The 11520-nt window shown below is 33.9% G+C and overlaps 2 protein-coding genes and 4 non-coding genes across 6 annotated transcripts; 5 read left to right on the top strand and 1 right to left on the bottom strand.

Moving 5' to 3' along the window:
- The first annotated feature begins 2463 nt into the window (after positions 1-2463).
- On the top strand, positions 2464-5646 carry LOC107018429 (60S ribosomal protein L35-like). The gene is made up of 4 exons (XM_015218913.2): positions 2464-2574; positions 2719-2854; positions 5046-5202; positions 5360-5646. The coding sequence occupies exons 1-4, from the start codon at positions 2571-2573 to the stop codon at positions 5432-5434; spliced, it is 372 nt and encodes a 123-aa protein (XP_015074399.1). The 5' UTR covers positions 2464-2570; the 3' UTR covers positions 5435-5646.
- On the top strand, positions 3511-3600 carry LOC114076990. The gene has a single exon (XR_003578086.1). It is a non-coding gene; the product is annotated as a small nucleolar RNA snoR109 (small nucleolar RNA).
- On the top strand, positions 4080-4169 carry LOC114076992. The gene has a single exon (XR_003578088.1). It is a non-coding gene; the product is annotated as a small nucleolar RNA snoR109 (small nucleolar RNA).
- LOC114077053 lies at positions 4638-4727 on the top strand. Its single transcript, XR_003578145.1, has one exon. It is a non-coding gene; the product is annotated as a small nucleolar RNA snoR109 (small nucleolar RNA).
- On the top strand, positions 4739-4823 carry LOC114076994. Its single transcript, XR_003578090.1, has one exon. It is a non-coding gene; the product is annotated as a small nucleolar RNA snoR109 (small nucleolar RNA).
- Positions 5647-5910: 264 nt separating the features above from the next.
- On the bottom strand, positions 5911-11312 carry LOC107015953 (probable pectate lyase 4). The gene is made up of 5 exons (XM_015216406.2): positions 11041-11312; positions 8689-9040; positions 8401-8611; positions 8241-8309; positions 5911-6564 (listed from the first exon to the last, which is right to left on the bottom strand). Exons 1-5 carry the CDS (start codon positions 11165-11167, stop codon positions 6313-6315), a joined length of 1011 nt encoding a protein of 336 aa, XP_015071892.1. The 5' UTR covers positions 11168-11312; the 3' UTR covers positions 5911-6312.
- Positions 11313-11520: the final 208 nt, after the last annotated feature.

Below are 11520 nucleotides of genomic sequence, written 5' to 3'. Positions count from 1 at the left end.
ATATATATATATATATATATATATATATATATATATATATATATATATATTATTCCATTTTGTGAGATAATATGTGTGATATCTATTAAATATTTCCTTCGTCCAAAACCATTTAAATGACAATGTCAAAATATGATGCTTCAAGATTCTTTTTGTATTCTAATTTACACAAAATGCATCAAATAGGGGTGTATAATAACTCATAATCCAATTGAGTCTATGTATTTCTTACTTTCTCAAATTCTACATATAAAACTACATCAAATGTATAAGAGAAAATATATATATGAGTGAGTAAATTTTAGGTTTAGCAAGTATAAAGATCAATTTATATGCAATGGAGTAACAAATTGTATAACTCAGCAGGAGCTTTAGATTTGTATAATTTCCCCGACAGGCTTCTCATTTATATAAAAGCGCGTCAATTGTGGATGTTTATCGGTTAGATAATTGTATATATATAAACTAATATAAGAGAGAAAGAGAGCAAGATAAAGAGATCTGGAAGAGAAAGATATGTATATGTATAATTATAAGTATATATGACGAAAATATATGTATTTTATATACAATTTTCTCTCGTTTTAACAAATACAAACGTAATTTATACATTTGTGTTAGTATAGTGTGAGAGAGGCGAGCGAGATCTGGGAGAGTGGCAAGCGAGATTCTCGGGAGAGAGTAGATTTATATATACAATTTTCTCTCACTTTATACAAACACAAACACATTTTATACATTTGTATATGTATATAAAGTGAGAGAGACGAGGAGTCGGTAAGAAACGAGAGTAGCAAGCAAGAATTCCAGGGAGTGAGGCAAATTTACAATAGTTTGCAATGGATTACAATTAAATCAAACTATGGTTATTGCATTTAATTTGAATCAATAGTTTGCTATTTTATACAATTAATTCAAATTAAATGTTATAACCATAGTTCTAATCTGTATCAAACACTTTGTCATTGGTCTCTCTCATCAACAATCTCGCTCGTCACTCTTCTTGATCTCGCTTGCCACTCTCTCTCGTCTCTCTCACTTAACAACACAACTGTACAAACACAGTGTTTGTATAAAGCGAGAGAAAACTGTATTTTTAGATACAAATACATATATTTTCGTCCTGTACACTTATAATTATACATAAATAGATTTTCCCCTACCAGTACTCTTTTGTTTTTTTCTCTCTTTCTTATAATTTGTGTTTATATAAAGCTACAACTTACATCGGTATACAAAAATACAGTTACATACACATATACATATACGATTAAAAATCACCACATGAAAATATATATACTTATACAACTTACAATTAAGTCAGTTTCTTTTTTGTATACAGATTTCAAATATATACCTATACAATTGATTTTTATGCATAAATATCCAAAATATATAAATTAATAGCCATAATAAACATAAAATTTGCTATGAAGCGCAATTATGCAAATCATAGCTATATCATACAAATATGATTTTTAATTTGCTAAACCTAAAATTTACACTTTATTAAGTAGGTGTTTGGCCATGTGATACCATATCACGATATAGTATCGTGAGATGGAATCAACATTTGGACATGCGATTTTACGCTGATTCCATCTCATGATTCAATATCATGAGATGTGATACCATTCTCCAAAAAACCATGATATGAAATCATATGGTAGTACCATATCATGATTTGTGTTATTTTAATACGAAAATTGATCCTCAAATTTATATTTTATCAAAACAACCCCACATTTATATTTACTATCCATTTATTTCACATGTAAATAAAATTTATAATAACATCATTACTTTTAAAAATTTATTGTTCTCACCGAATAAAATTTATTGTTCTTACTAACATATAGTCACTTTAACTCACACTTCACGATTGTTGAGTAATAAAATCTTGAAGAGCACGTGAAATGTGTTTCATTTTTACTCAAATATATTGATGAAACAATTACTTAATTTGAGAACAAAAAACTTTGTAATAATTTATTATACAATTTTATGATTTTTTGTTATTTAATAGTATTGAATAAACAATTGGAGCTATTTTAATAGTTTTAGAACTTATGAAATTTTTGTGTTTATGAGAAAATATACAGCACCAAAATTTCATATCACATGTCCAGACAAAACTTTAATTTCATCTCATAATTCCATATCATGATACCATATCGCTTGGCCAAACGGACCCTAACTCACCCCATCTCAAATTCGAGCCAACCCGTCCATTTGCAACATATTTCCATATCGCATGTCCAAACAAAACTTCAATTACATCTCATAATTCTATATCATGATACCATATCGCTTGACCAAACGAACCCTAACTCACCCCATCTCAAATTCGCGCAAATTCGAGCCAACCCATCCATTTGCAACATATAGTAATGGGCCATCACTTAACCATAATGGGCCTCTACTTTTTATTTCCAGAATGGAAGTCCAGCCCAAAGAATAAATCTCAATCAAAACTACACTATATATATCCATGGATCAGCTCAGTGAGAGCTTGAAAAAACCCTAATCTCCATCGCCGTCTGAGCGGTAACCTCAAAGGAGCAGCAGCCATGGGTGCGTATACTCAAAACTCACTTTTTCTCGCTGTTTAGGTTCATCTTCGTCGTAATGAAGTATTTATGAAAGTATTTTTTTTTTTTGATATTTTTCAATCTGTATTTGTTGTTTGGGATTAATGTTGTTGTGGTGGAAATGCAGCGAGAATAAAGGTTCATGAGTTGAGGAACAAGTCGAAGACAGACCTTTTGGCTCAGTTGAAGGATCTGAAGGCGGAGCTTGCTCTTCTCCGTGTTGCAAAGGTCACCGGTGGTGCTCCTAACAAGCTATCCAAAATGTAAGCGATTTTTTCTTTTCTTTTGTTAGTGTTTTATAGTAAACTTTGTCTATTCGGTATTGATTATTGTATTTTTTTGGTTAATATGATTTTAGTATTGTATTCCCCTTATAAAATGTGTTTTTTCTATCCGAAACAACCTTTTTACCTCTTCGAGCTAGTATTAAGGTCTGTGTTGTGGTATTTCATACAGTATGTTGTTGCTGGTTAATATGATTTTGTTTAGGCTATGTACTTATGGAGTAAGGAGTATTGCTTTAGCATAAAGTGTGTAGTTTAACTGTGCTCCATGTGCCTTTTAGTTGCTAGTAACAATTTTTATATATTGTGTAATGCTATTTCGTACCTCTTTTTCCATCATTTTAGTTGTTTTTTAGAATTTTTGTTAATACATTTTTCTACAATTTGAATGATAAAAGTTTGTAATATCCACACACTCTATTCCCATCACTGCAGTAGCGATTGTTTTTTTTTAAAAATCTTTCTCCAATATATGCTTATATCTTCTAATGAAAAACTGAGGCCATAACAACAAAATAGTGACTGATCTAAAACGTAGGCTGTTGATTGGTTTCTTTGAAGGATTTCTTTGTTTATAGAGCTACATGTACCAAGAGGAGGATTAAGTTCGGTGTCCTTCATCTTGACTGCCATGGCGGCTGTAGCCACATGTAAATAATTCAGAAGTTTACTGGCCGGTTGTTGTAAATCTGTTGACATATCTGCTTACCGAACTTCTTACATTTCATCAGTGAAACTTGCTGGAGGTTTTCTTGTTTCTAATCAGGGTTGCTTTTGTGATTGTCCTTTGACACACCTAAGAATTCCTTTTATATGGTGGTTTGGGTGTAGGAAGGTGGGGTCGCTAGTAAGATGAAAAATAGTATATTAAGTAAGAATTACTGGAAGTGATGACAAGTATCCAGTATGGCGGAGTTGTGATTGTTGACTATGTTACCATTCCTAAAAGAACCTTGTAGTATGAAGTCTCAAAGATTTGCCCACCCCATTGCCATACCTGAGTAGAGCATTGTTGTTGTTCTCAAGTCTTTTCTCCAGAATATCTTCTTCGCTAGTTTCAAACCGTAAAAACAAATATTTAATTATCTAATGTTTAGTATAAGTTGAACATGAATTTCTTTGAGGGAAGAGTCTCTTTATTGATAGAAGCTACATGTACCAAGGGGAGGGTTAAGTATGATACCCATCATCTTGACTGCCATGGCGGCTGTAGCTATAGGAATACAATTGAGGAGTTTACTGGCCGGTTGTTGTAAATCTGTTGACATATCTGCTTACCGAACTTCTTACATTTTGCTATTCTAAATGAAAGGCTTCTTGTTTATACTCAATTGTTGCTATTGGTGATTATCCTTGTGAAACCTTTAGGTTACTTTGTATCTGTTGTTCTTTTTGAAGGGGTTGTGGTGTGGGGCTGCAAATCATAAGGAGAAGAGTATCTTAAGGGAGAATTACAGTAAGATAAGGACAAGTACCCAATGTAATTGTTTACTATATCACATTTCTATAAGAACCTTAGGGTGTAAAGTTTCAAAGATCTGCCCACCCTGCTCTCTCTGCTGTAGCCTGTTTGTGTTTGTCAAGTCTTCTCCAGAAGGTGTTCATATCTTCAAATGCAAAATGGAAGCCATAACTACAAATATGAACTGATATTAATTTGTGACATAGACTGCTGATGGGTTTCTTTGAGGCTTTGTTTATTGAAGCTACATTGTACCAAGAAGAGGGTTAAACTTGGTACCTGTCATCTTGACTGCCATGGTGGCTGTAGCTATATGAATATAATTGAGAAGTTTACTGGCCGGTTGTTGTAAATCTGTTGACATATCTGCTTACCGAACTTCTTACATTTTGCATACTAGTTGAACATTGTCTTGTTTTATGGTCNGTTTACTGGCCGGTTGTTGTAAATCTGTTGACATATCTGCTTACCGAACTTCTTACATTTTGCATACTAGTTGAACATTGTCTTGTTTTATGGTCAAACTTGCTATTGATGATTATCCTAGAGATGCACAATTCTTCCTTTTTGGGTTTGTGGAATGTGAAGAGTATCCCATTTGAGCAGTAAATAACACCATGAGAAGCATTCAATTGAGTAGTGTACTGATGGTTTTACTGTTACCATATATTATACTTTTATTGACGTTACTGAATTTTGTGGATGCAGCAAGGTGGTAAGGTTGTCAATTGCACAGGTTTTGACTGTCATCTCACAGAAGCAAAAGTCAGCTCTTAGGGAAGTTTACAAGAACAAGAAGTACTTGCCTCTTGATCTTCGCCCCAAGAAAACCAGAGCAATCCGTAAACGTTTGACTAAGCACCAGGTATCTTTCATCTATACCATTCCATTGTTACTCACTTTAGACATGTTCTCATTATGGTTCCATTCAGTTTTTCTAACATATTGCGTGAAGTTTGTAAATCCGACTTGAAATCTAAGCCAACAGTTTGATAACTTGTTTTTTTTTCCTATCGATGCAGTCATCCTTGAAGACAGAGAGAGAGAAGAAGAAGGAAATGTACTTCCCCATTAGGAAATATGCTATCAAAGTGTAGGGATAGGATCTACTTTGGCTGAGATTTTTGTTTTGGATCAAAATTATTTGTTGAACTTATCAGCAATACAAGTTTTGTTTTGCTTTGTTTCGTCTGTGACATTTGATACATGTTCAATGTGTTGGGAATATGACTCTTATGTTGAATGTCTTATTTGTTGTTAGTAATTTCTATGCTTACCGTGTACCAAAACTGTTAAACTTTTTGTCGTCTTAGCGTCGGTGGCATGAGATTATTAAGTGTGTTTTTAATTTTTACCAGTTACTGTCGCTGTTGCAGCTATGATCATTATGAATTGTGATATCTCAACGAAATAGAAATGCTGTGTAACCTGCTGGGTTTGTTGCTCATCAAATAAATTTTAATTTCTTTGGTGAAATCTTATTGCATTTTTGTTTATTGTATTAATTCATCGTTTAAAATTTTTTCATAGGATATGCCCTTCACATGAAAACATACATTAAGCACAGAGATTATTTGGTTTGAACTTTGAAGTTTTATTATATCAAAGAGGATTCTTACAAAATTTATAACTTGCTAACTCGATAAATGACCGAAAGCATTCAATAAATCTCCCTTCCTCTATCTACCCAGGTAGATCCAAGATTTGAACATTGAGCCAGTTGGTAGAAGAAAACCCGAGGTAGATCCAAGATTTGAACATTGAGCCAGTCTGTATAAGATAACCCGAGGTAGATCCAAGATTTGAACGGGATTGAGATTGGAAATTTATCCAAAACCTATTTTGATATACTGGGTTTCAAGATATATATTATTTGTACTTATTTAGTGAACTGTTTAATACATACAAAGTTTGAGCCAAAGTTACTAGATTCAGATAAACCTGTAACGAGCACTAGGTCTGTCTCGGGAGGAAACTAGCGTGCGGGTTTCAGTAGACGAGCACACTCTTCCTGTGGACGGGGAACAGATTGCCAACCAGTGCAAATGTGGAGAATACCTTTGAGAGAGTCTGAGGCTGGTTCCAGTGTCCAGACAGGGTAAAATTCACTTGGATGAAAAACACTCTCTCCACCAACACCAGTTAACAAACTCCCTTGAGCTCCATTCAGAAACAAGTCCCCTTCTGATCTTATTAAACCACTTCTTGCTTCCTCCTTATCTGCTGCCTAAAATAACCAAAAAAAATGAGCAGGAAACGATGCATAAAGACCCTTCGTAATAATGACACAACAACATACCCAGTGTAATCGTGGTGGAGTCTAGGGCAGGCGATGTGTCCGTAGCCTTACCCCTACCAAGTGAAAGATAGGGAGGCAAATAAGTTGCTAAGAGAAACAGAATAACAGTAAGAAACAAAACAATATTTATTTTGGACACATTAAAAACCCCAACACTCCAACATCTCAAGCACGTTGAGTGAAACATATGTAATTTTTTTATACCCGTGGTGTCCGGGCCAGCTTGCTCCCACCAAGGCTAGAACACGTGGGAAGAAACATATACATGATGTTTCAGGATTATAACTAGAACCACCCTTCTTTGGATCCACCCCACATTAGTAATCCGATCCATGCTACGTATAAGGTAGTTTTAGACAATCCATGCTACGTATAAGGTAGTTTCAGACAAGTCTATTTTTGTTAGTACAACTCGTAACAAACTATCTTCCGGGGTTATATGATGATTCTTTCACGACCTCGGGTGTTACTTTACCTAATAAAATATCTTCCTTCTCTAACCAGAAGTCAATTAACTCCTCCAAGGACTAGAACTGGAATATTGAGTGTACTTGCCTTGCTCGGCTTGGACATAAAGATTTTCCAGACGCTAAGTTAAAGTATCAAATCTTGAGCATGCTACAGGCTCTAACAATAAAGTGTAAGTTCCTGAAGTACTCACAGGCAGATATACTTATCGAACAACTAGAGAACTATTAGAAAGGAAAATAGTAAGAAAAATCTACTTCCGATGTATCAGTATAAGTGAATCTTGTATCAACTAGTGTTGCAAAATCACTGAGTAGGCTAGACATGCAATCATGAGATGAAACCAGTATTTGGACATGTGATTTCACTCATTTCATTTCATAATTTCATATCATGAGATGCAATCCCAAATTTTTCAAAAAATCAGATTTGGGACTTTTTGAATACAAAAAATTGACTCATAAGTTTATATTTTGTAAAAACAACCAATGTTTATGTCTATTAACCATTTATTTCATATGTAAATAAAATTTATGATCCATATCATTATTTTCTAAACCATTTACATCTCTTATAATGATTATTTTCACTAACGTAGAATTTATTATTGCTTCAAATCGATTTCTACTTTCGATTTATATTCACCAAATTCATTATTTTTAATCAAATTTATTCACCAACCAAATTGACCAAAAAATGGTTCAAAGTAACAATATTGGTTCGTCTTCTCACTCATATGAACGAGAAATGCAAGTTCAATGTGAGAGGACTGTAGTAAAGACTAGTACACCACAACTTATATATGTTTAATTTTTTTTATTGAATTAAACCTTGATCAATAAATATTATATTCTTCAAGAATATTTTTGTGATAGTGTGTTATTTGGATTTTATAAACTTTTGCTTATTTAGTAAGATTGTATAATAATTGAGACAATTTTAATAGTTTTACGACTTATAAGTTATATGTTTATGAGAAAACATACAATATAAGACGTTCAAATCACATGTCCAAACAAAACTTCAACTTCATCTCATGATTTCATATCGCATGACCAAACGGGCCTAAGAAAACCATCTGAAAAAAAAAACCCAAATATAGTGATGCTGTGCAAATTAAAAAGGCATTGCATTACCTTCTCTGTGTAGTATTCGAAAGCTTTTTTCTTCTGTGAAGCTTCATATATGTTGCATTGAGAATATATCTGGAATAAACAGTAACAAACACAATATACTTGGTTATACATTATCAACATGCATGATGCATCAAACTACATCGAGGAAAAAGAAATTTACCTGTGATTCTACGCTAGCACAAATAGCATATATACCCCAATTTCTAGTGTAATTGTTGTACAGATGAACTTTACCAAACCTAACACGAGGTTGCCTCTGCCTCGTCCCATCGAAAAAGCAATGGTGGATGGTCACTCTGATACATCTATCACCAACATGAGACGGGTCTGCTCCAATAAGCATTGTCTTATCATGCTGAGCAAAATAACATCTGCAGAAATTCATGAGAATCATTAGTATGCTATAAAAGTACCCATATACAGAATCTGAGAAACAACCATCCAGTACCTAGAAATAGTTATATCTGTGCTTTGTCTGGTAATATCGATTAGCCCATCATCATAATCACGAAGAGAACAGCGGTCTATCCAAATGTGCCTAGAATTTGGTTTTATCTGAATGCCGTCAACATCATGACCTCTGCCACCTTCAAACTCCAAATTGCATACGATTATGTGCTCACAATCCTTCAGTTGTAAGCCTTTGCCAGTGAGTTTTATCCTTTGTCCACGACCATCAATAGTTTTATGGGATGACACACGTAGGTAAGACGTGAGAGGAATGGTGCCTGAAACTTCAAAAACAATCCATAGTGGTTCTTTCTTACGGCATCCATCACGGAGTGATCCCGGACCATCATCTACAAAGAAGAAAGTGTATGGTGTTTAGCAACATGCTGGAAATTGGTAGCTATGTGCTACACTAAGATCAGTAACGCACGACGTTTTAACTTCAAACTGACATGTCTCAATCCTTTGGATGCCCAAATTAAGTTCTTACAGCAGGCCATGTTTATGCAAAATAAACACCAACACATTTAAGTTCTAATTTTTGTTTCTTCTTTATTAAGATTACTAAGTTCTACGTCCACTAAATTAAAGTCATCTTTTCTTTCTTCGGAGAAACAAGAAGTGAATAGAAAAACAACATACCATTAGATAGAATGTAAAATACGATTCGTACTTCTTTGTTAGGCAGAGACATACAGAAATGAACCACCCCTATTGCAACCAAACCGGATACTGTACAAGGCTTTTGGTAATTGGTTTCTCGCTGGACTGCGCAACTACTTAGTTCGAGAGGAGAGCAGAGGGTAAAATTACCCAAACCGATCTGTTCTCACCATTAACTTTTTCCGATGAGGAAAAACTACCTATTATTCAGATGACATTTTCTTCATTCTAGCCAAGTTAATCTACAACCAACAACAACAAAGAATCCAGTGTAATCCCACAAGTGGGTCTAGGCGGAGTGTACGCATATTTTATCCCTACCTTGAACAGATAGGGAAGTTGTTTCCGATAGACCCTCAACTGAAACGAACAATGAGCGATTTGTGGAATAATAGTTCCTATACGAATTCATGCGGAAAATTATCTGAAGTGAACAATTTCAATCCAACTTCTTTAACCTTTTCTAGAACATTAACTCTTTTGGAGCACATTATAAAATTGTTTAGACAATCCATATAAATAAAAACAGACTTCATTAAATCCAAATACAGAACACTACGATTACTATAACTATAACAATACAATATATGCTTCTTTAGGTGCTAATCATATCTTTTGATTTTGATAAGCTGTTCAATTTCAAGTACATTTGAACACCAGAACCCTTGAGGCTGCATCGCCAAAAAAAGGTTTCTTCTATATGTATCTATATATGCATTAGGACCCATTTGTCCATAATTTTTTTCCCTTTTCAAGAAAATACGTTTTAGACATTTCACCAAATTTTGAAAACGTAGTTATAGCTAGTTTTTCAAGTGAACTATACTTCCCAGTCTCAAGTGCTCAACTTAAATGCATGTCCAAATGCAACACCAATATCCAAATACACTTATTTATGTGAACTTTAAATACTAGTACTTTTTTTTTTCTTCAAAAATCACATTTTTAGATGAATGTGTGTGCATACTAGGAGAGATATGATTAAGAACGAAGTTACATGGGATAAGTTCGGAATGACCTCCATCGCTGATAAGATGAGGAAGCAAAGCTTAGATCATTCGTACATATGAAGAGAAGGTAAGATAATGCGCCTATGAGGAGGTGTGAGAGATTATCTATAGCAGAATTTACGAAAGGTTAGGTAGGTGAAAGAGAATGGGAGGGGAAGATTAGACAAGCTATAACACAATTTCAACTGACTGAGGACACGACCCTAGATAGGAAAGCGTAATAGTCAAGTATTATAATAGAAGGTTAGTAGATAGTCAAGCTTTCTCATACTTTAAGTAATATGATTTAAATATCCAGGTTTTTTTTCTCTCTCCGTTGTGTATTAATATCTGTTGCTACACTTGTTTTGTGCATTAATATTTTGTTGAATCTTTTACTCTCTTACTTCCCTGCAAGCTTCTATCGAAAACAAACTCTCAACATAAGATAACAAGTCTCGCATCAACAAAATACAACAGAGTAAATATGTTGGATATATAAGTAAGCAATACTTACACACTAGTGATGCCTTTTAAAAGCCATGTTAGCCTAGGCCAAAACGGACAATATCACTAGCGAACTGAGCCGTTACTAATACACTCCACTTTTGCAATAATCCCCAAAACACAATATTATATACAAATTCAATCAATAAGGAAATGAAACAATGGAAGGAACAGGAGGAAGAGGAACAAACCGGCCAATGTTGTGACGGAATAGACCGGGCCATTTAGACCGCCGATTGCAAATCTGCCAAATCCTTCGGCTCGACCGGCTAGAGCTTTTAAGCTCGAATCGACATCAGCATATGGCAACGCCGCCATGATCAGCAATTTACTGAGCTTCTAGGGTTTTGGGGGCTGAACCGGTAAACTTTAGCCGCCGGCCGGTGAAATTCAACCGGAAGAATCAATTCAACTATATTTATATTGGAGTTTAGTTAAAGCTTCTATATTGGAAATCTTAAAAAAAAAAAAAAAAAGGTAATAACAAACTTTATCGTAAATTTGCATCAAGAAAATATAAAAATAACATATATTAATATTTTTATAAATAAGAGATTATATTTCAATAGATTCGAAAATGATTTTCACAATAAATATTATTAAAGATAGAAAAATAAAATATTAGTCAAAGTAAAAAAATATTAATAATAATAAAATTGATGAATAAGATA

This window comes from Solanum pennellii, chromosome 4 (genome assembly GCF_001406875.1).
Source record: "Solanum pennellii chromosome 4, SPENNV200".
Taxonomy (NCBI): domain Eukaryota; kingdom Viridiplantae; phylum Streptophyta; class Magnoliopsida; order Solanales; family Solanaceae; genus Solanum; species Solanum pennellii.
Note: the sequence above shows the minus strand (reverse complement) of the source record. Positions and strands in the feature narration are given on the sequence as shown.